This window comes from Mauremys reevesii, linkage group 20, assembly GCF_016161935.1.
Source record: "Mauremys reevesii isolate NIE-2019 linkage group 20, ASM1616193v1, whole genome shotgun sequence".
Classification (NCBI taxonomy): Eukaryota; Metazoa; Chordata; order Testudines; family Geoemydidae; genus Mauremys; species Mauremys reevesii.
Genome location: NC_052642.1, coordinates 5,485,227 through 5,509,472, shown reverse-complemented (window position 1 = coordinate 5,509,472; position 24,246 = coordinate 5,485,227). Strand labels below are relative to the sequence as shown.

General features: G+C 46.3%; 1 protein-coding gene across 5 annotated transcripts in view; it reads right to left on the bottom strand.

Annotated features, from left to right (window-relative positions):
• The window catches only part of AP2B1 (adaptor related protein complex 2 subunit beta 1), a 108,320-nt gene that overhangs the window by 60,843 nt on the left and 23,231 nt on the right, over positions 1-24,246 (bottom strand). For all 5 annotated transcript variants that reach the window (XM_039507373.1, XM_039507375.1, XM_039507372.1 and 2 more), the window contains exons 6-10: positions 11,703-11,893; positions 10,124-10,345; positions 9,196-9,316; positions 6,907-7,002; positions 902-1,017 (exon numbers count right to left, since the gene is read on the bottom strand). In XM_039507373.1, coding sequence (XP_039363307.1) covers positions 902-1,017; positions 6,907-7,002; positions 9,196-9,316; positions 10,124-10,345; positions 11,703-11,893 — 746 coding nt within the window. The remainder of the gene's footprint in view (positions 1-901; positions 1,018-6,906; positions 7,003-9,195; positions 9,317-10,123; positions 10,346-11,702; positions 11,894-24,246) is intronic.

Here is a 24,246-nt window from a genome sequence, read left to right as displayed (position 1 = left end):
ACAAGAGATGCATAACAAGGAGATTAATTACCTCCAGAGAGTATTCCTACACACTCCCCTATCAGAGAGTGTGTCAAAGGAGGTAGATTTCAAGGGCTCCTCAAGATCTTTGTAATTTTTTTCCCTCTTTGTAGCCAAACTGTGCAAGAGAGAAACTCCAGGCACAGAGTTGCCTTCATTTCGCTCTTAAAAAAAGGGATCTTTGATTCAAGGGAAGCTGAATCACTTCCCTTGAGTCTGTATCAGATCCTGCATTTTCACTGGCAGCTCTTCCTGGCTGGAAATTCTCATCTGTGTATGATGCACCCCCAGCCCCTAATGGGTTAGCTGGGGCATGGCCATTGGCATGTGATCCTAGGTTTAGTATCCTGTAAGTGCTTTCCCACACTCTGCTGATCATCCTGATGGCGCGGAGGGCATCTACCCTGGCACTGACAACTGGACCTGGCATAGAAACCTGAGGAGGTTAATCATTAGTACCAACTGATCCTGGAGACCTAGCTGAAAGATACTGATGCATTATGCCCTAGCTGAATGGACAAGAGCCCCTCACACACAAGAGCTAGAAGGGGGTACTGCCTCACCCTGTGATAACGCTAAGCGGTAGGAAAGCCGATAAGCTTTCCATTCAGTACCTCTGCCTGGAATCTCTTAAAGTGACATGTGTTTATGAGCCTCTTACCAGTGCCAGTCATCCTGCCCATACACCAACAGTGAAATCATACAGCAATCTGTTCACAACCCAACATTAGAGTCCGAATGGGTGCTGCTGTTCAGAGGGCTGGCGACCACATGCATGAAAATCAGTTATACTAACAATATGAGCTGCTAGCTAGGCTGCGCCAAGCAAAACGGAGGTTGTTTTCCGTTACGACATTACACCTGCGGTACTGGCACATACTTGTTGGGATACTTGCGGAAGATGTCCCTGATGACAACAATGGCCTCTTGGACAACGTAGTTGACCTTGGTTTGGATGAGGTCCAGCAGGGTGCTCACGCAGCGCTCTGCGGATTGCTGAGGAGAGGAGAGACGCGGCACAGTCAGACGACAGCTGCAGTTCCAGACAAGCCAAAGAAACTGGACAGGCCGTGGTGCACTTCCGCCCAGCACACTGCATGTAACTGGCGTGCAACGCACCAGGAACAGGGGCAAGACGATGGAGCTGTACTATAGCTACTCTCACAAGCAAAGGATGGTAACCAGTTCAGAACATGTGTATGGACTTCCGGAGCATGCTCCATATGCTGATCCATGCCTATGTATCACAGGGAATTCAGCGCTTTACTCAATAGAAATATCAATTCTTTGACCCAAGCTCTTGCCAAAGGACAAAGTCATGGCTGAAATGATTCTGTACCAGCAGGTGGTTGAGTCTGCATACAGGCAGAAGTTATGTTAATAGATACTATCTGCAGAGATACTTATGCCATCCCCTTGCTGGCTAATGTATAGAACAGGCTACTACGTATGCACGGCAGGAGTTGCTTATCACTGTTCAGACATGAGTGGGGTACTTGGACGGGGCTGGCGGAAGGTGAGGGTGTGGTGCGCATGTGTTGGCAGGGAGGGGAGAGAGGAAGTAAAAAGCCATCGCTAGGGCTGGGTCAGTAGCACACAGCAAGCACTTCAAGGGCAGTGACAGACCCAGGACTGGAACGAGTTTGCTGGACCCTCCTGAAGATTAGCTATTGCCAGTGCATCTTATTCAATAACTAGCTTCAAACCCCAGACTCGGACTCCATAAAAGTGGCAAGAACTGGCCCCTAGAATGCTCTCTGTGCCATACGGAAACCCTGGAAACTAGAGCTGTGTTCATTAGGAGACAGGAGATAACGGGATACCATGAAGTAGGATGCCAGAAAACAGCTAAGTGGCTCAGACACCAGAGGGCCTGAAATGAGGATAGCCAACTGGGCGCTAGTGGAGTGCATGTGATGCCTCATTACACAGCAGGTGATTAATGTGAGGAACAGATTGCTCAAGGCAGTACATAAGCAGCCCCCATAAATATACTCATAAAGCATTCAGTATAGGGTACAAGCAGTACTTACGCAAGTGGATTTGCGATTTGAGTGAGCTACACAATGTCAGAGCATTGGGGGAGGGTGGAAGAGGAACGAAAGGGGATTAAACTGGAAGCGCAGTTTGACAATGGGCATAAATCTCTAAAACAAATCTCGGCCTGACCTAAAGCCCTGACTTGGGCAAAGCAGAGAATGAGTCTCACCCATGCCATTTGCCTCTTTCCATCTCTGCAGGCTTGCCCTGAAAGCAGAAGACCTAGAAATTCCCAGTGACAGATACATGCTGAATACAAATCTCCTCTATTCACCACATTAGGTCTCCCTATTATTGCTCGATATGTACCACACTATTAAGATGGCAGGGAAAAAGCAATCTGAATTTTTGTAATTTAAAGGTGTCTGCCTTGATTACAGGCTGCTCCGATCTCTTCTCTCACTTGACAAAACATCATTTGAGGCCTGTCAACCAGAAGAGTCTCAGTGAAACCAATTTACAAATCTCATGCAGGCAGACCTGTGGGCTGCCTCTTCAGCACAAGGCAGTGCTTGGGGATCTCAGCAAGGCCCCAGGCCAAATACCATCTCTGCCAGCCAAGTTGCTGGGCAGGATTGGGCTATTCCCCCCTCCCCTGCATTGCCTGCTGGTGGATGTGGGGCAGTTCCAAAGCTTCACTCTCTGGGAACAAAGACTTCTTCTATTTTTTACTATATGATCTTAAAGAGACATGGGTCAGATTTGGGAAGTTCTTCATCGTCCAAGCGCTGAGAAATGCAGTTAACAGGAAAGGCACGTCAATGTTTGTAATTCTTTCCCGTAGAACGCTGAAGTGCAATCTGTTACACAGGGGACAACGTTCATTGTTTAAATACGTGCCACTGATTTTTAGCATGAGCCTCCCTTGAAAGGGAGCGGTCAGAAGGGGATTTGTTCACTGAAGCAGTCCTCAAATCCCCATGGCAAGATGCACCACCCCTCCTGTGACTGGTTAGTTATTTTTAAGATGGGCATTTCAGAGGTTCCTGCAGGTGGACACTTTATTAAAGGATGTATTTTTTTTTTTTTGTAAACTGGCCAGTTATAGGAGCCAGCACTAAAGCAGGCAGGGTTTTCATCTGGGGGGGATACAAGTGAGTAAAAAAACCTGTGCTATATAGAAACCAAATGAAACCCAGTACAATTCTGCAGAGCCCTGCAAACTGCACAACAGAGGTCCTATGACTGCAAGGTTTGTTAAAATGCTGCTGGTTCCTTAGATTGGACCAAAGTCCACTAACAACACATTAACACCACCCTATACCGAAAACCTACCGACCGCTATGCCTACCTTCATGCCTCCAGCTTCCATCCCGGGCACACCACAAGATCCATTGTCTACAGCCAAGCACTGACGTACAACCGTATCTGCTCTAACCCCGCAGACAGAGACCAACACCTAGAAAATCTCCACCAAGCATTCTCAAGACTACAGTACCCACACGAGGAAATAAGGAAACAGATCAACAGAGCCAGATGTGTACCCAGAAGCCTCCTACTGCAAGACAAACCCAAGAAAGAAACCAACAGGACTCCACTGGCCATCACATACAGTCCCCAGCTCAAACCCCTCCAACACATCATCAGGGATCTACAACCCATCCTGGACATGATCCCACACTTTCACAGGCCTTGGGTGGCAGGCCAGTCCTCGCCCACAGACAACCTGCCAACCTGAAGCATATTCTCACCAGCAACTGCACACCGCACCATAGTAACTCTAGCTCAGGAACCAACCCATGCAACAAACCTCGATGCCAACTCTGCCCACATATCTACACCAGCAACACCATCACAGGACCTAACCAGATCAGCCACACCATCACCGGTTCATTCACCTGCACATCCACCAATGTAATATATGCCATCATATGCCAGCAATGCCCCTCTGCTATGTACATCGGCCAAACTGGACAGTCTCTAAGGAAAAGGATAAATGGACACAAATCAGATATTAGGAATGGCAATATACAAAAACCTGTAGGAGAACACTTCCACCTCCCTGGCCACACAATAGCAGATTTTAAGGTGGCCATCCTACAGCAAAAAAAACTTCAGGACCAGACTTCAAAGAGAAACTGCTGAGCTCCAGTTCATCTGCAAATTTGACACCATCAGCTCAGGACTAAACAAAGACTGTGAATGGCTTGCCAATTACAGAACCAGTTTCTCCTCCCTTGGTTTTCACACCTTAGCTGCTGGAACAGGGCCTCATCCTCCCTGATTGATCTAACCTCGTTATCTCTAGCTTGCTTCTTGCTTGCTTATATATACACACCTGCCCCTGGAAATTTCCACTGCTTGCATCCGAAGAAGTGGGTATTCACCCACGAAAGCTCATGCTGCAAAACGTCTGTTAGTCTATAAGGTGCCACAGGATTCTTTGCTGCTTCCACTAATAACATGACTCGGTTCTCCCTGCCTCCTGCCGGTCCCTAGCTGCAGCTCTGCTACTTTCACGCTGTCTCTTCTTAGCCCTCTCTCGAGTTTACGCCTAGCGAAGCCTTTGGAGCCATGTTGAGGCTTCATTTGTACTCCTCCGATCACAGCTGCGGATGGCGTGCTTCCCTTTCGCCCTGCAGCTGAGACGCAAGCCTCCAGACCCTCGCCAGATACAGCAACTGCTCTAAGTCTCGAGTCACAATAGATACAAATTTATTCACAAGCCAACTCTTCTCGAAGAGACACAATTAGATGAAAGGCAGGATTCTTGAAGGCAGAGATGTGGTTCCCTGTGAACGCTCATTCATCATGAGCTCCCGCTGGCTGCGCTCTCTGTCAAAGGCAGATTTTTAAGTCATCAGAAACTCGAGCACTTGGATGGCTGAGAGAGTGCAGCGAGCCTTCCATTAGTCCCCATACGCAGTGAAAACAGCCTGGAGTAAACTCTGGGGCACTGAGAACAGGTACTGATTAACCCAGAGATGAAAGCGTCATTTTACACTGTAGTAGGCTGCATTGTACTTGCTACCTTTTGCATTTGGTTCTTGTCAGACGTAAACAGAACGATTCGGTAAAAGCAACGTCATCAAAGGAAGGTTGCTAAAGCTAAAAGCAAGGTTTAACTCAGCCGATTAGTTATACGAGGCTATGGTTACATGGTAAAGGACTGCCATTGCAAATTAGCTGGCACATCGTTAGCTTTTGTTCATGCTGGGCACGGCCCTCACACAGTACCCGACGGGAGAGAGACTCCTATGGCATCCAGATACCTTGGGATTGTGCCGATGTCCATTCTGTATCAAGGAGGGACACGTGGCCAACTTCTAACCTGGAGGGATTCTAAAGGGCCTGGAGTGGACTAGTCAAGGATTTGGCTGAGAAGCCTACCCCCAAAATGTACCACCTCTAATTTGTCCAAACTGCCTAACAGCCTCAGCTCTTTCAATCTCCGATCTTCTTCTCTCACTATTGCTACTCTTCAAATAGCCTGTTCCTCTCTACTTGGCCACAGATGATGCACTCTGGCATCCAGCGACACTGCAGTCAGGAAATGCAGACAAAGCAGTGCTGATCACTGCCTCTGGGCAGTTTTGAGAGATGGAAGAGGAAACTCCATCGCAGGGACATGTATTTTTCTATCAGCACTGATCTGAGCCAGAAGAACCAGGGAACAGCAAGGCGGTGGGGATAAGAGGGCTGATCAAAGGCCATATATCCTGCAGATGGATGAAGCAGTCTGAGGCCTTGTCTACATACAAACTTGCACCGGTTAGTCAAAGTGGTGCAAACCTGTGTGGATACTCGTTTCCATTTAAATCAGCCTTGTTTGGGAAATAAGACTGTTCACACAGCTTTTCCCACTGGCTTATCTAAATCACTAACTACAAACCTAACTTTACACTATAAGCCTTCACTCTTCACAGTGATAACTGTCTAGCACCTTTCAGAACAACTAGATTTGCTTTAAAAGTGAAATCAATACACCACCTTAATACTGTCATTTGTAGGTGGCTGTTGAACTGACAAGGGATCTTTTACACTGTTGTTCTGGATAACTGCAAATGTTCATGGAAAGCCATTCACATGAGTCAGACTAACAGACCTCTGAATAAAGCTCCACGTTTTACAGATCTTTAAAACTAGACAACCCGACAGTCATTTTCAAATTTGCAATTGTCTTCAACTCCAAACGCTGAAAAAAACAAAAACAATCCCCAATACTTTTTGTAGGTCCTATTAAAATGGAACTGGGACACAAGCCACTCCTTGATTGCACTGAATCCTCTGCATTCCTTATGCAATAAATAAGACCTCTCTTTTAAAGATCCAGCTCACAGCGACTAGGGCATTCTTAGCTGGTGTAAATTGTCATCGCTCCACTGAGGCCAATGACAATTTACATCAGACAAGGATCTGCCCACTACCCTTCCAGTAGGCTGGGATCCGAGAGAAAGGGTGGGAGGGATAGCTCAGTGGTTTGAGCATTGGCCTGCTAAACCCAGGGTTGTGAGTTCAATCCTTGAGGGGACCACTTAGGGATCTGGGGCAAAAATTGGTCCTGCTAGTGAAGGCAGGGGGCTGGACTCGATGACCTTTCAAGGTCCCTTCCAGTTCTAGGAGATTGGTATATCTCCAATTATTACCTTTATTACCTTTACCTTTAGAAGGAGGACAATCTTGTGGTTAAGGCACTGAGCTGGGACTCAGGAGATCAGCGTTCCACTCCAGACTCTGTCTCACACACACAAAACGTATGACCTGGGGCAAGTGACAATCTCAAAAATAGGGATAAGAAACCTTTCCTACCACACAAGGCTGAAGGGGAGCAATCCATTCAGATTTCTGAAGCGCTCAGACATTGTGGTGATGAATAAAGCCAATAAACCAATGTTGGGTACTTGCCTCGACCTTGATAGCACATCGTCCAATAGCTCGCACAGCCTTGCGGACAAAGTCGACATCCACCTCGGTAGCGTACTCCTTGAGTTCCGCCAGGACCTGTTGTGAAAAGCATCGAACAAAACACGAGTCATTTGAGTAACATTTCCATTTGCCCCTCCTCCATTTCTACCTAGCCACGCTGCTTAGGTACTGGAAAATTAAATGACGCTACCGATCCCCAGAGAGCTTTAAATATTCTGGGCTCAGAGTATTTAGCTGGGTTAATTTAAAATGTGCCCACCCATAGTTCTAGGCACATGTACAACGTTAACGCCGTCCTTAAAAACCAAAAGCAGCCGCTACATCAACCAACATTTAGCGAAGAACCAGCTTGGAGGAGACAATCAGTCCAGCAGGGCCCAATGGGTACAAGAGGAAAGAAAGTTAAGAGTTATTCTCAAACTGCCCATACCAAACCCTTGGCAACCCAACCAGCCATTTTGGACTTTGGAGTCACTGCTTCTATGGGGTCTATAAGGAGGTACAGGAAGGAATGGGAGGTAAATAGTAGGGTCCTGGCTTATTCCCCGGGACACAGAGTATTTTTCTTCTCCAGTGCTGCCAATCCCTTTATCTATTGGCTCTGGGGGACACCAGCAATCCTGTATGGAGATTGTAGCACAGCTTGTTATGCAGACAAGATTGTTTCTTGAGACACAAAAGGTTGTATGTAAAATAAAGTCAACTTTACCCCTTGCCTTGACTGCTGTGTAATATATGGAAACTCTGCAAGAGTTCTCTCCAGGAACTGCCAAGATCTTATAAGACTCAGAAGGATCATTTGGTTTAGAAACAGTTCTGCCAAAATCAAACCTTCTGGTTATTTCTTTTACTAGCCCTAGGGACACAGAAAGCTTTTTGTTTCCAAAGCTCATCCACTCCTGCTTAAGTCTCACATCCTTTTCCATGTGTGACATCAGGGACCTGCTGTGGATTTTATTGTGATGTCACGAATGTAATTAGGGTTGCAAGTGAGAAACAAACAGCACGAAATGGGAGACTTGTTTGAAGAACCTGGGCTCACTGCTCTGACAGTGTAAAAGGGCCCTGAAGTGGGTGAGCAACAAGCGAATAAACACAGCAGAGGCAATGTGTGGGCAGGGCAGCTAAGCTTTGCACTTTTATGAATGCAGTTTTCGTATTTCAGTGTATGATACTTTATACAAGGCCGCACAACACAACAAACAGTGGCATCAATAGCTTCATAAGCAGTCGCTTACGCAGAGCCGTTCTTCTGCAAAGTGCTGTACCATCACCAGCTACGTCTCAAAACACCTCCGAGGCAAGTAGCCCCATTTCACAAATGGGGAAACTGGGGAACAGATGAAGTATCTTGTCCCAGGTGGAAACAGAGTGGATCAGAGGGGGAGCAACGGGTTTATTCTCAGTAGCTTCCACTTTAGGCCATTATTGAGCTCTGCGATTGAGCTTTGCCTGCTTTATAAACGTGGCTTTAGAAGGGAACTTGAGAGTTCCAGGTTCTCAGCTTCTCCAGACTACTCTGCCTCTCTTGAAAATCAGCTGCATTATCTAGCAGAAGGCACTTCAAAATGTAGTGAGGAATCTGCAGACCAAAATCCAAGAGGAGCGCTACACACATATATTCCTGGCAATTGGTTTTCCACAGATTTTCCATGTGCCCCGCAAATCAGACATGGGGCTGCCTTGCTCCATCACTTCCCATAAAGTGCAACACAAACAGCTATTTTAAGATGCCACATTAAACAAGAATATTTAGTTATAAATGGAACAGGATGGCACAGCAGCAGCAACTGGAATTGCTCTGTGTTAACAAAGAGGGGCTAGTGCTTGAAACACACCCTAGCAGAGAAGGGATAGACCACGGTGGAATTTCAGATACTGGGATGACAGGACAGAAGCAGCATAGAATGGGAAGTCACAAGTTCTAATCTCGACCCTGCCAACAACTCATATGCAAGTTACTGCAGCTCTGTTTGTTTCTGCAACTCCGGTCTGTAAAATGTACCCCCTACCTAACAAGTGTGTTGTGAGGTTTGTACAACGCTATTAACATGTAAAGCACTAAGAAATTTCCAACCCCTCCGTTAAGTAACAGCAGACTGTACACTGTGCCAGAGATAACACTGATTTGCTGCTGTTTATTGTACAACAGTTCAGAGAACACTTTTAGAGGTATTAATTTGGTAATAAATCTTCCCTAACGGCATTGCACTCTGGAGCTGGTATATACCATCTGTCAGGGATATGATCACAGTTGGAGTAACTGACCTGGGCAATGTTTGCCTGGGATGCCAGGCGGATCATGATGTCCAGCTTCTCCAGTTTGACATAGATGGGGTCGTTGTACTTCACGAAGAATACCTTGATTTCTTGCTTCAAGATTTCAGGCCTGGGGAACACACACATACACACAACAGAATTGCACACACTTGTAACTCAGTGACTTTCCATTTCAACAACGATGACCTGATTTTTAGAACCACCTTAGCTTTTGCTAAGAACACAGTGGTATTGGTGCCTATCAGTGATTTGCACACAAATATATTAGACTTGCATTTCAAATTAAAACACATCTTTCACCTCCAAGCCTTCTGATTTTTTATGCTGCTGGGTTCAAGCCGCTTTAACTCTGCCTACTTCCTCACCTGCCCTCCACCCACGCATAACACCCTCCCAACACATAATGCCACCTACTCAACCAGATTCTCTCCTTCAGTGGCTAGACACATGTATCAACATACAGTCACTTTCCCCGAGTGTACCAGCTCCTGTGCCACACCCATCCCATGTTCTCAATATCATCAAGAGATCACAGTATTTGAACCTGCTGACAAAACAAATGTTGGTCCCCTTCTCCCAGTTTAGAGTCTTTGATGGACAGGCGAGGGAAGGCTCTTTTGTATCTCTATGGCAGGGAGCGGGAAGAAAAGGAATGCATGTCCCAAATCGCCTTCCCCAAGAAATCTTGGCTGGCTGAGGAAACACAACAGTGATGCTGGTAGAACCAATCAGCTGTAAAAACAGTCAATGACTCCAGCCGACAACTGTGTGTTCAAGGATACAGGAAACAGGACTAGTCAACCAACTCCTCGGAGCCAGAAGCTGGGTCCTCACAATTAGCACACAAACTTCTGAATGGATTCACTCAGCCAGATCCCTTCACCATACCCAGCGAGAGCGGCACTCTGGCCTGTACCTTTTCTGCACAATTAAGTTGATGTTTCTCAAGGCAACATATTGAACTTCAGGCTCTCCAGACAGCAGCGTGACCAGCGGAGGGGCCAGTTTCTTCAGCAGCATGTGGTAATAGTCAGACTCCTTGGGTAGCAGCTCCAGGAACTTCATCAAGACTTTCACGGCAGAAAGCACCACGGCCGAGTTGGCATGAGACAGCCGGGGAGTCACCCGCTCACAGATGCTAGAGACAGAAAAGACTCTGTGGATTTTCAGATTATTTCTGAGTTTCTCCCATAAACCCTCAGCTGAACGGGGGGCCTCTCGTGAACACCACGGGACCCAGGAACCCACGGTTGGCAAGTAACCCCTTGCAATCTGACATCAGCAATGCCAACCGCCATTGCATTTATATTCCATCCAGTCCCACGCCCTGACGTTTAGAGAATTCAAATATGAAGAGCGAGCAGGGCATGTTCAGAGCTGTTCAACAGGCAGCCCCGTTCGGGATAAGCTAGGACAACACAGGCCTGGTGCTTGGAGATCTCTGTAGGCTCCTAGAGCTGATTAAGAGCCTGTTTTCTGAAACAAGACAAGGAAATCTTAAAACATCAAGGATGAGGGGAAAATTCATCCTACAGATTTTTTTTTTTAAAGGGGATTATCTGTTCTGCCTCAATAATGCAGGCACTGAAAAAACCCAGCAAATTAAAGCAGGCTTGCGTAGATACATTAGGCTTGTGCCCTTTTAGCCTCTTTATGAAGGATACAGAAAGCAGAAGGCGATTTTTATTTTTTAAACAGCGCTTTTTCCTTCTTGTTTTTTCTCTACTATGCAGGATGTAGAGACTGGTCTTTCCTGGCTTTGGTGGAGGACCAGGGAAGATCAAACACATGTTTGCTAGGACTTAACATCTTAACTGAAGGGCGTGGGTGGGGGTAATGAATCTAACACAAGCTCTTCTTCTCAATGTAAGTCACTGAAGTTAAAGTGGTATCCCAAAAACAGTGAGTTTTAAACAGCGACAGAAATCCCTTCCCCAGTTCATCCCTCAACTTCATCGTCAGTCCCATGATGCCATAATTTAGACTAGTTTTCTGGGCACCATCAAATTTTCCAGCCTAGACAGAACCTGAAATAATGTGAGAAAACAAGCTGTTTTATACAAAGAAAACAAGAGTCTTTCAGGCACAGAGACCAATTTTTTTCTATGTCTCCTTTAGAGGCGTAGTCCTACCAACTTCTGAGTTGTGCAAAGTGCATGCGCCAATTGCCATACTACCATTGGTTTTGACGGATCCATTGCTGGACCTGCGGTTTGCTATGAAGAGGAGTCTAAAGGAACCATGGTGAGCAGAGAGGTGGGATCTGTGCAGCTTAGTAGCAGATCCCAATGGATTCTTATGTGTGCAATACCTGGAATATCAAACTCTCACGGCTTTTCATGCTGTTTTATTTGAAGTCTATTTCTGCTATTTGAGGCCTGTATCTCAGCCCATTACAGCAAGCTCCCACCCTCAGACACTGTAGCGAATCCATCCGAACTTTTACTTCGGAAAGGCCACTAGCCACACAGGAAGGTGTGAGCCAGCGCACGTACCTCTGAGCCTCGCGGTCATCCTTGGGGTTGTAGTTAGACAGACAGTCCAGAATGAAGATCTGGCCCCATTCGGTGCATTCGTTCAGGGCCGTCAGCAGCTTGTTAATGTTCTGTGGGTTTAGATCCAGCAAGTTACTGTTGGGATGCGACTCGCTGATCTCTGACAAGGCAGCCACCGCGTTCGCCACCACCTAGGAGAGGAAGGGAAGAGGAGAGGCATTCACGGTTAGCGTGCCACTCAGGACTCGAGGGATTAACTTGGCTTAGCACATGTTATGCAGCTGGGCCATGTCTGAGACTTTGCCTCGATATCATGGCCTATGGTGAATAGCTGTCACCAAACCCTTCAGAGACCCATGTTAAGTGGCAGCTCATGGAAGACCCAAAGTTTCAATGCAATCTTGCAAGTTGCTCTTCCTGGGCTGCCCAAAGTTAGAGTCCCTCCTAAAACACTCTGGGTACCTGAGGGAGGAAGGAGAGGGGGAAAAACTGCATTGCTGTTAGGAGACCACTGCTGATAAAGCATGAGACCAATGGGGGCCACAACAGAGCAGATGGTGCAGAGAGCATCATGTCCAGGGAGGAGATGTAAAAGATGGGTCAGGTAGAGAGAGGCTAAAGGTGTGGCCTATCAGTGCTGTCCAAAGGAACATGGCCTTTCCTACAAGCACTGCCTTTTGCAATACTAATTCTGGGTATGCAGCCAAGAAAGGTGTCAGCACACAGTGCACCAGTGGCGTGGGTCAGGTGGGCAAAATACCCCAGCTAGCTACAGGCTTCAAACATCTCTTCAGATCGACAGGACCTTCCTGACCTTAACTTCGTGGGAAGCGAGAGAGGCTGGCCTCAACCAAGGAGAGACGTTTAACTCTGTTCTTTGTTGATCAGAGTCTGCCGCGTGACAGCGTCACCAGTTTCCCTATGGGCACTGGAAGTGGCACATGAAGCCTGTTTCGCCCCCTAGCCAGTCCTTGTAAGCCTCAGTCTGAGCTGTTTGGCTGGCACTAGAATGTCTACAGAACTTCCTTCCTATGTGAAAAGCACTTACTAAGAAATGAAAACTCTCTCTCACACAGCAAGGACCTGCCGAGGAACGCCGTTTGAAAGGAGGCAACATGCAGATTTTGAAGCAGGTGATTCTCCCAACTGGCTAACAGACAAGAACTGCCCCTGATTACAAGTCCTTCCCACTACAATCATTTGTCTACCAGGTGCTGTACAGGATCTAGTTACTGAAAATATTGCAGTACGTTACACGTGGTAGTAGCCAAAACACAGGCCCTGACTTTTAGTAGCAGCGTTCACATGGGACATTACTGCCTGGTGATTCACAGCCTGGCTTGCCGGGCCGTAACAAGCCCCTAGTTCCATGCTCAAATCACAAGACCTTCCCTCTCACATGTAACCTGGGAGTTCAGGAGCTGTATATCCTAAGCTGGCATCATATGAAGATTCTTAATACAGAACAGCTACCCAATATAGCAACAAAAAAGCTTCTGTCGCTGAAAATGCACATTGGGTGCTATGGAGCTGTAAGCCTGAGTTCAACACAGAACTACCCAATAGCACACTATATAAAACTCTGTAACCTGGAGATGATGCTGACCTTTCCCATCAAGTGCTTTTGTAACATGGTCATCAGCGGGCAGGATCAAACCTGGGACCTCTGGAGCTAAATGCATGAGCCTCTACTGCATGAGCTAATAGCCATATGGCTGTTAGCTATGTCTGTAGAGCTGATTCAATCTCTCTCGGTCTCGGTGTCACTAGATGGGACAGAACACCACACCCAGAAGGTGTGTGGGTTATACTTTGAGAACTACTGATGAAAAGTTCCATATAAGAGCTAGATATTTTCATTAGAGATATAAAAACGGAATACAACAATGCACATCATATACAGGGAAACCCACATCTAATGTTCATCTGCTAAAGTGTCCCCCAGGTTTCTAGTACTAAATTGTTGCCAGTACAGAACCACTTCTATAAAAGTTTGCTGCTCCTCTGGATGGTTTCTTTAGGTTTCCCTGTTCACTACTCTGAAAAGGACACAAATATTGCAAATATTTTACAATACTGCAAAAGTTTTACAAAGCATCAGTCACCAGTTGCTACAGAACCAGTGTTCCAGAATGACGGCATGCACACGTGTGGACGTTCGCTATTTTGTATTTCAGCTCTAGATGCCATAATGCTGAGTGCTTTAAAAAAAAAAAAAGCCTAGAGATTGATTTCCTTAGCTGAGTGATTCTTCCATCACTAACCAAGAGAGGATCCGCCATGCTGGCTGCCAGCTGCCAATGCTGCTCTGATCTAACCAACAGCCTCCTCGGATTCCCTGCTCAATCATCACACTAGCTAATTTATTTATACATCCCAAACCATGCACCCCCCCAAAGGCATCAAGTAAGAATTGTGCTCCTGTTTGCATCAGACCTGTTTCAGGACCCACCCTTCCATCATAAATCACACGGCACAACAAGGACTAATGCTGGGCCTGGATCAGATTTGATACCCACCCCCAAAGCATCGTGGGGGCTTCAGCCTCTGCTTTACTAATCCCAGGCAAAACCCCTGGCCTGAATCACTGACTACCACAAACTGGCTGATTTCCCCTCTCACCTGGCTTTTGGTAAATATCACATTTAAACACCATTCAAAGGCAGTTGTAGCAAGCGTCGTTTATAACACAGTCTGGCTGAACAGTGATAATTTTGCATTTAGGCTAGGATTCCCCCAGGGAGTTCGGCACTCAAATGATGTTTCAGTGGGATCTGGACACTTAAATCACTGAGGCTCCCTCAAAAATCCCATGCTGGAGGCTATTACAATGTATTTAACACCATAAACATACATGGTGCATTACAGCGCTAGTGAGAAACATTCTCTGTAGCTAATCTAACAGGCTCCACCAGGCCCTGGAGAAACCTGCATTAAGCAGCTGTGCCGCGTTTGTGAATGATCCCTTCTGGCAGCTCAGCCACACAGCTCAATGCAAATGGCAGAGTGAAATATATTAACCAGGGAGCAGGAGGTGGCTGGGTGGGAAGAGAGAGAGTCTTTCTCTACCAGACTCCATGGAAAGGGGCGGGAGTGGAGGTAAACCAGGAGGGGAGACAGGATGCTCACCAGAATGAGCAATCAGATTACTTTGTTATTATCTAAGGCTAATTGGAAATTAAACCAAGTGTGTAATGCAGCTAATGAAGTGTAATGTTCTGCTGCTTAAAACAGGAATCTTCCACTTACTAGCCCATTAAAACGAGGAAGAAAACGGAGAAAAGCAGGTGAACAGATTAAAGAGCTCCAGAGAGATGTGGCTGGCGGGTTTATATGCAGAGTGAAGCAACCAATGCTCACTAAGGAGGCTGTCCTCAAAGCCCGGCCCCACCACCCCACCCCGATCTTGGATGTACAGCAGCCTCTCCCCACATGGTACTTCCCAGGATGGAGGGAGCTGTTGGCATTTTCAAGCTGCATATGGGGCATATACAGTGCGTTTGTTTCATTACAGAGACACCCAGCTGGGAGGCTATGGGCATTTGCACGGATACGTATCTGAAAGATCATTCCTGCAGTCTCAGATGCAATTAGACTTTTTGGTTGGGAGATGGGCGAAGCAGCCTTTCAGTATCAGAGCAAGCATCCAGATCCTTGGAGAATAACATCCACACTATTTACACTAGAGTGGCTTTAGCACCAACACCACACTGACAGGTGCTTCAGGATCTTCCGCTCATACTCAGTCGTACAACAACTCACCTCAACATTGCAATTTGCCTCCCGCACAACAGCTTAAGATACGTTCAAGTTAAATGGCGCAAGTGGCCGAACCAGATAGCTCAGATTAGGGCCACCGGGCCCTTCATCCAGTTTATTTATGTGATGGGCGCAGGTGACCTCTAGCTAAATGCTGAGTACTGTCCCTGCCTGGTGATTGAAACAGGCACTGCCCCGGTCTGCGCACAGGATTGAAAACTAGGAAGTCCCAAGTTCCAACCTTAACAATGACACAGATTCCCTCTGGAGCGTCGGGGAAGTTATGGTCCTCCACTTCCTTCTCCCCTTCAGAGGTATGGGCGCGTGAATGCCTGACCTGCTCGGAGGTTAAGTGCTATATAAGTGATCAGTATTTAATCCAGTCCTGAAAATGGCTTTCCATTTTTTTTTTTAAATCATTAAACATCCTCTAACTTGCTCTTTATGGCAACGGGATTCTTTTTTTGGGGCGGAGTGTTGGGGGGAGAAGGAAAAATGATGCTAGATTTCAGCAGGCATGCCGGAGCACACGTCTTTTGTGCGGTGGGATGGGCTTTAGGGGAGAGAAGGAAGAGGTCCTAGATTTCAGCAGGCATGCCGGAGCACACTTCTTTTTTTAAAGCCTTTCCCCTTTCCTCCAGGCAGCGCTAGCCTGCTGCTTTCTGCCAGACTAAAAGATCCTGCTCCTTCTCATCTCCCTTTGGGGACTGAGGGGGCTTTGGCAGTGTGATGAGAAGCAAGATTCGCTCTAGCTTTAAACTCTGCTTGATGAACTGCTCTTTGCAGGCAGCAGAGAAACTAGCTGGGGACGCACACGCCGACCTCAACACTGTGAACGGTTTGCTTCTCTGGCGTGGCTGTGAGCACATCGTGCAGGGAACACAGAGCTCTGCTAGATGGCTGGGGTAGCCTGAGACTCCCTGTTTAGTGCTGTTTCATCCCCCCACCCCCAAAAAAGAATGTCCAATCCTACTCACTCAAGTATTCATCTCCTCCTACCAGGGTTTGTCTCACCCCTTTCCCAAAGAGGCTCTTTGAAACCTCCCCTGCAGTTGCTCTCTCTGGCGCCATCCAGTGGCAAAACGATTATCACTGTCCTCGCACAGGCATGTTACTACTTAAAACAGAGGCATGGGACACTGTCCAAACTCTCACAACCCAACCAAGCTAGGTCGGGGCAGCCATGTAGAAAATACTGCTGGGGGAAGGAGCCCAGAAGCTGAAGGAAAGGTCACATTTTCTGACAAGTGCACACTTCAGGTATAGCCAGCAAACAGCAGCTGAAAAAATTCCATTCTGTAAAGCTGCCTCAGAGTCAGAGCACTGATTGATATTCAAGATCTTGGAATGATCCATTCGGCTAAACAGTCCAGCACCTGGGAAATTAGAAGCATCTTGTAGCAGGTGTTACATTATTGCTCAGTAATAGGAAGGAGACTGTGCTACGATGGCTGCACAGTTGAATTTTGGCAGCTAACCTTTATAAATATACAGTGTCTGCTATGATCCATGCTCCCTGCCCGCTGCACACACCCGTTTAAAACCAATGTGGTGTCCGATTTGCATTTTTAAGTAAAATGCAACACAACTATGCAGCTGGTTTCTCAGCTTCTTGGGCCTTCTGAATTAAATACATCATAACCTAAACGCTCCTGCTCCGTTAGTAACCATACTCCCCCAGTCACTCATCTGTGCTTTGGCTCTCTGAATGATACACGATGCAATAATGGTTATACCTTTATCAAGCAGTGTATGATCTGTGTATGGCGCTTTGAGGCTACGTGGCAATGGGTGCTATAGGAAAAATGTAAGATAGCGATGGGATATAAAGCCCACAGCTGCTGGCCATTTTCCCGGTAAGGAATTGTTTCTTTAGGTTTGGGCATGACCTGTCCCATCTGAGGGGAAAGCACAAAAGGAAATTCATCTTCAGGCCTATTTGTCTTGCTCACTTATCATGAGTGGAGTCAGGAGCTCGGTAGATAGAAAACAGCAAATGAGTGAATTCTACTATATCAGCAAAGGCCTCTATATTCTCCATGCCCCAGGGAGTTTCCCTTAGTTTTCCTATACCAACAGTTCTTTCAGTTCCATCTCGATCTGGCAATCCCCGAGTCCTCAGCTGCTTAGAACACGATTGGACAGCTCTCCTTTGGCCCAAACGGGACAGATGAGGCACAGCATGCAGAGGCGAACGGCCCTGCTAGTCTCATTGCAAAGACGTGATCAAACATGAATGTGGGGTCAGTGGCCGTGCATATTTTCTTAATGAGCATTCCAGCGCTCAGCTTTAGTACATGAAAATTACTAGTGAAAGGAATAACCCCCCCACGCCCAAGAATAAATATGGGGGGGGAGGGGGAGAGATAAGAGCATATTAGCCAGTTCTAACTAGTCACTCTTTCCAAATGAATAGGATCAGTTTTCATGTCTCAGGATAGAGTCTCTTAAGAGGGTGTACAGCTACCCCAACCCAATAGGAGAAGGCTGGGTTAAGGACCCTCTCGCACTCCCTCCAGGAGATCATTCAACAAAACCAAACGCATCTGCTCTAGGTCTGACCTCAGCAGAGAGAATAATCAAGGGGGCAACGGGGGCAGCAAGAGAGACTGGGGAAAGCAAGGAGACCTAGTCCATCTTAAGTAGGTTTGTACCTAACTGAGGGGTGGTGGGAACCCTGGGCTGCCCGAGGGTTTCCAATCAATCCATATGATGGGCTTCTCAGCCCAAACCAGCTCTGGTCGTCAGAGCCGGATATAACAGCATCCCCAGAGAGCATGCTGTTAATGCTGCAGGGAAGTCGCAGGCACAATGAAGAGTCTAATCACGTGACCTGGGGTTTGGTGAGTTTACTGATTAGTTTGGGTAATTCGGCTCAACTCATACTCATTCACTGGGCAGTTTGTGGATGGTGTTAACATGATAAATTGCCCAGAGCGGAAACAGTTCTCTCATCCTCCTTTCCAACTGACGCTCATTTGTTCCTGTTCTTCGGAAGGACATGAACCCACTTCACCTGGCTGGAGAAATAAGAGTCTGCCACTGCAAACGGACTCAGGTGCAGAGCAGCTTCCTGTGTCAGCTGCAAAATTATTTTCCCACAAAAATGGGACACATCAGCCTCCCCAACAAAGATGGGCAATGGAGATTTAGCTTTACCACCACTCAGAACACAGGAGTTTCTGAAGGACTCGTACAACTCCTGGATTACTGGATCTCCAAAGAACCTGCATTCACAGGCAGTGAAATGGAGATGAGATTAGCAACCAAAATGAGTGGTCTGGGATGAGGGAAATTGTCTCTATTTGGTACCACCCACCTGACAGCTTCTTCCCATCAGCTAAATCGTGGTACACCAACCCTATATCCAGACTTCCTTTCCTCACCACACATATTTGGATTTTACAATCTTGCCGTCGGTCAGAGCCATTCAGCCTTTGTACTGCATTAGCACTGGCCAGTTCGGTTTTCTATTAACAAAAATAATTTGTTATTCACTGATGTACAGAGACTAGCAAAAAGAATCTAGGCGTTAGCACAGATTGCTCTCGCTTCTTCTCCCAGATTTTCTGACTTCAGGGACTCAAAACCGTTACTACCTCTTATTTCTCTTAACCATGCAGAGAACCAATACAACTCAGAACACGAGCTGAACTCTCTTCCTTTGTGTGTATCAACACTGAAATTCCCCTGAAGACAATGGGGTGACGTGGCTGGAAATAAAGTGAAGGTGGGGTGAAGATAACGGGCTCTCAGAGATGTCACTAAGGCCATAGATTGAAGGTGGCTGGGTTTCACAGGTATTGCTGGCAGCCTAACTTGGCCCGGTGATGGTACATTAGGGAAGAACTCAGCTTGAGTCTCAGAACCCAAGTTGAGTTTGTAGGACCCACAGGAAAACATCTTTTCCCTTGTAAATTAACCCAATAGGGTATGAAAATGGAACTCTGCTCTGCTATTTTTAGTCACTCTACAGAGCAGAACTGCATTTTAAATTGGAGATGCTCATTAAGGCTTACTGAAGACTAAAGAGAAGAGATGTTGCAACACTGAACTAGTGTTCAATATTAAAAACCTGAGGGCATGAAGTAATGGGAGGAGATGCTAACTCGGCACACATCGAATTTTGGGAAGATCTCTGCAGAGAACAGTGATTCCACAGATTAAGAGTCATCAAAGGGAGCCATAGAATCAAGGAGAGAACAATAGCGTTGGACCCAAATAATGAAAGGATGGGTGTGGACATCCTCTTTCCCTTAACGTTTATATTGCTGAAAAGAGTCGACCAGCTCAATGTTATGAACCTCAAGTGAACTAGCAACAGAGCAGATGGAGTTCATGTTCCCTTTAGTACAGTGCTGCCACCCTGTGGTTTAGTTATTAATCGCCGAGCCAGAGACAAAAGCCAAGCTATTGTGCAGATGGAAATACTGAAGACTGGTAATCAGCCCCTCTCTTAACGCATAATTCGAAACCTAAGAAGAAAATTCAGTACCAACATCCCGTGCATACAAGAAAGAGTTCACTAGAAGCACATCATCCTGGGCTGTCATTAACATGAACAGATAAACCAGGGTAACCAGACAGCAAGTGTGAAAAATCGGGACAGGGCATGGGGCGGGGGGGAGAGGTAATAGGAGCCTATATAAGAAAAAGACCCAAAAATCAGGACTGTCCCTATAAAATCAGGACATCTGGGCACCCTAAGGTAAACTTTTTAAAATATACATTGCTTGAAATCTAAACCAGTAGCTATTACGAGTGTTCAAAGAACCTCATAATCAGGGCCAGGCCGGATCAGCTACCTACTGCTGTGGCTTTGTTAACAATGTCAGCCTGTCTTGTGAAGAGTAGCTATCAACCCCAGTGATTTGCCATGTCAGAAAATAGCACAATTCCACCCAAGTCAGTAAATGTGGTATTCTAAACAAAAATCCTGCTTCAGTAAAAGGAGGTGACTAGCAGAGAAGACACACCTTTCCTGAACTGAGCTGGCTCGAAGCCATCAGTGTAGGAACAGGATCCAGAAGGCTGAACAGGGCTAGGTGTAAGCATAACTAAACAGGGAACCCCCGGAGTGTTGGATTTATTCTAATCCTGGTTATGCTAAGCATCACAAAAGGAAATTCATGGCAAACGGGGAGCAAGGCCTGTCTTGTGTTGAGGGTCAGGGCTGGGAGACGACCTGGGGTCTGTTCAGAGCCCTGTGCAACAATGAGCAAACCTCAATGTCTCTCTGTGCCGACCTGTGGAAGGAGCGTAAGCACTTTCTGGCTGAGGAGCGGAGAAGCTAGTGATGACCGCCACAGAAAAGCTCATGAATAAACTGACAGGATGCAGTTTTAAACCTGTTCAAAAGCGCGTTGGACTAGTGCCTTGTAATGAACGCACAAAATCTTTAGATGCCCAGACTACGGCATCCGAGGGGTATCTACGTGTGTGTGCATAAAATGATATGCACATCTACATACCTGCCCACACTCCCCTCTGATGGATTACTGTGATAATGTCATGGCCTCTGAAAACTTACAATCTCTGACTGCCCCATGACTCTTCCATAATGAGATGTTATTCTAAGAGAAAAATATCTGCTTCCAGCAGGGTCACCCTGTAATTTACAGCCAAACATCATCCTAATGAGGGGGATCTCAACTGGTAGAAAGACACATCCCAAGCCTTCCTCAATTACCAGGCAATCAGCAGGCCCGAGATGGAGTTATGACTCTATGCAGCATCCCGTTGGAATGATTAATATTTGCCTGTGCGGCTAGGAGGTAGCTGATTACAGATCCGCAATAAAAAGCCATCTCAATGGCTGTTTGTGTCATTCGGGAGGAGGACTATTTTTTTTTTTATTTTTTTTTAAACACACACACACGCATGCTCCTGGGGGGGGGGGGTGGAACACATTGGAAATGAGGATTTCCTACTTGAAACTAAACATTCCATCCGCAGAAAATGGCAGCTGCTCTATATTCTTGTGTCTCATCAAAAGAAGAGGAAAACTCTTTTGTCCTAATGAAAACATGAATGAGTTAAGATAAAGGTTTGCAGCCAGCTGGCTGCACCACTGTGCACAACAGATAACATGCTGCAGGAAGAGATGCCGGTTTTAGCTTGCTGCTGTCTTTTGTTTAATTACAAATATATACTCATTTAAATGAGAACTTCCAGTCAGCGTTCCTTTTCAACTGGTTAAAGCACCAGATCAAAGAGGAAGAGCTTGTTAGTAAATATTGGTTTGTACCCAAAACCAGAAATAATGTAACACACACAACTCCTGGCTAGCAACTTCGCTGCAACACACCCACTCAATTTTACACTGCAGGAAGCAGGGATGAGCTGGACTTTTTGAATAGGAAACGGATGACTCTTCTAATCTGTATTTGACGGTCTGTGAGTACCCATGTGGGGAACAAAAAATTAAAAATGGGCTCATCAATCAAGGAGACAAAAGCATGACATCTAATGGCTGGAATCTGAAGCTAGACAAATTTAGGTTGGAAACAAGATGAAATTTTTTAATAGCGAGGGTACTTAACTGTTGGTTCAATTTACCCAGGGCTGTGATGGATTCTCCGACACTAGCAATTTTTAAATCAAGATTGGATATTTGTCTAAAAGATCTGCTTGAGTTCAAACAGGAATTATTTTGGGGGAAGTCCTATGGTGTGCTATACAGGAAGTCAGACGAGATGCTCACAATGGTCCTTTCCGGCTTTAGAATCTATTAATGCAGATTGGACACAACTCCTGAGTTTTGGAGTAAAAAAAGACTGCCACGAAGAGGCATGAATCTCCAACGCTCCCATGCCCAGTCATAGGAGGATGGTGAATCAGTGTAGCTGCAGCATTAATAAAAGGGTGTAACCAAGGTTAAGTTCTCAATAGCTGCAAGAGTGCCCCCTAAAAATCACCCTGCCCACTCTTAGAAGACAAACATGCACGAAGCCCGCCTAAGTACATGCAACCCCATGAAAACAATAGATAAACACAATCCCAACACCTCCCTGCCAACCCTGTAAGTTACACATGCTGTTCTAAGTCAATTCAATGCATTCTTATGAATAAATCTCTCCCCTCCACTGCTGTCACTCCTTACGCCCACATTCTCTCTGCTGGCAAAGCCTGAGTTGAGTCTAGCCAACAGTATTGCATGCGTCAGGCAGCTCAGTCATTTTTGTGATGCTACCTTGGAGAGTCTTTGGTGAGCACGGGGGCTGCAGGGCTTAACTCACACCCCAGGGCTTTGCCATCCCAATGCACCCTCCTTGCAATCAGTTGGGTTATTCTGGGTACTGAGGGATGGCAGGGAAGCTGTTTTCATTAGTAGTCTCTGGGCTAGTTCAAGCCATTTATTCAAATGCTCCATTTGCTGCTGTCCTCTAGTGTTTTTCCTGTTTTCATTTAATTTTGTGCAGCACTCAGGTTAAAATGTTTTAGAAGTAGTTCTGAGTAACCACCGTTTCAAGTCACTCACAATAGCAGAAGGTTTGTTTACCAAAATGGTTTCTTCATGTCAAGGTGGTGGATAGAGCAGGCTTGTTAACTCCTGGTGAAAGATCAGATCCTGTAAGTGGAACTAAACAGCAGACTCTTAACATCTTCACAGCCTTGTCAACATCAACTACAAGAAGGTCAGAGTTCTCCTTATGCCTTGTAATGGACAGTGCCATTCACACGGCAGGGACACAGTGTCTCCAAGTAAACATCAATATTCATGTGAAACTCGGGACAGAACAAAAACCAAACCGTATCTTGAAAAGAGATCATCTAATATCAGAGCTGGCAAGTCCCCATATCTCTTGCCACAGGGAAAGCCAGACACTTTAGCTCCACTGTCTCTAAAAAGCTGCGAGATCAATAAGAACCTTTTATTTTCTAGCGAAAGCCCAGCAAGGGTCTGGCATTTTACCACCTGCCCTTGATTTTTCCACGGCTCTCAGGAAGGCCTGAACAACAGGTTGGCAATACTCTGCATGATTCGATTTGTGCATAAGAGACTGATAGAGCTGCCAGACATACACGAGCAGTGTGAAATGACAGGCTTGAATGAAGTCGATCAGACCTGTGTTCCAAAGTAGCCGAGAGCAGGGACACGCTCATGCCATTCTACTTTCACATACATAAACCAGCAGAAACGTCTCTTCTTGCTTCCTGCGAGAATTGCATTAAGAGATTATCCAACTCGCTGGATGCCCGTAGTCCCTAGAAACAACACTGAAGAAAAGGATTGCGTACACTGTGGGGTTTCTCAAGCTGTCGCCCACCCGTCTTTATTCATAAATACTGACCCTGGGTCCAGGTATACGAACAGACTCCCTCTCAGCACCCCTGCTGATGTACAGATTTACTGCATAATTTCCCCCTTTGGAGCTGTCTTGTATGAGATGGATGGATTAATCTATACCTCAGCGCTCCTGATAATTCACTTAACTGTATTAAAACAAGAGCATTGACTTTTTACAGTCACTAATCTAGATACATTTACTGGCACATTGATCCACCTATCCTAGGAACAGCTGGGGAGTCTGTGAAAGGCAGTAGCAAGGGGCTGTCTCTTGCACATTGCTCTCATGATATGACAGGCCTGGCTGCCTCCTCAGAACAGGGAGAGCTCCTGCCGTCAGATTTTCCACCAGAAAAATCACAGCCCTCAGGGGAATTGGAAAGCCTAGAACTTCAAAACACTGCAGTTAGAAATGCCTTCCCGTTCTTGAAGCCGCTTGGAGAGCAGCCCCTGCCTGTTAGTTTCAAGACACGGCTTTAAAAGAAAACAATAATG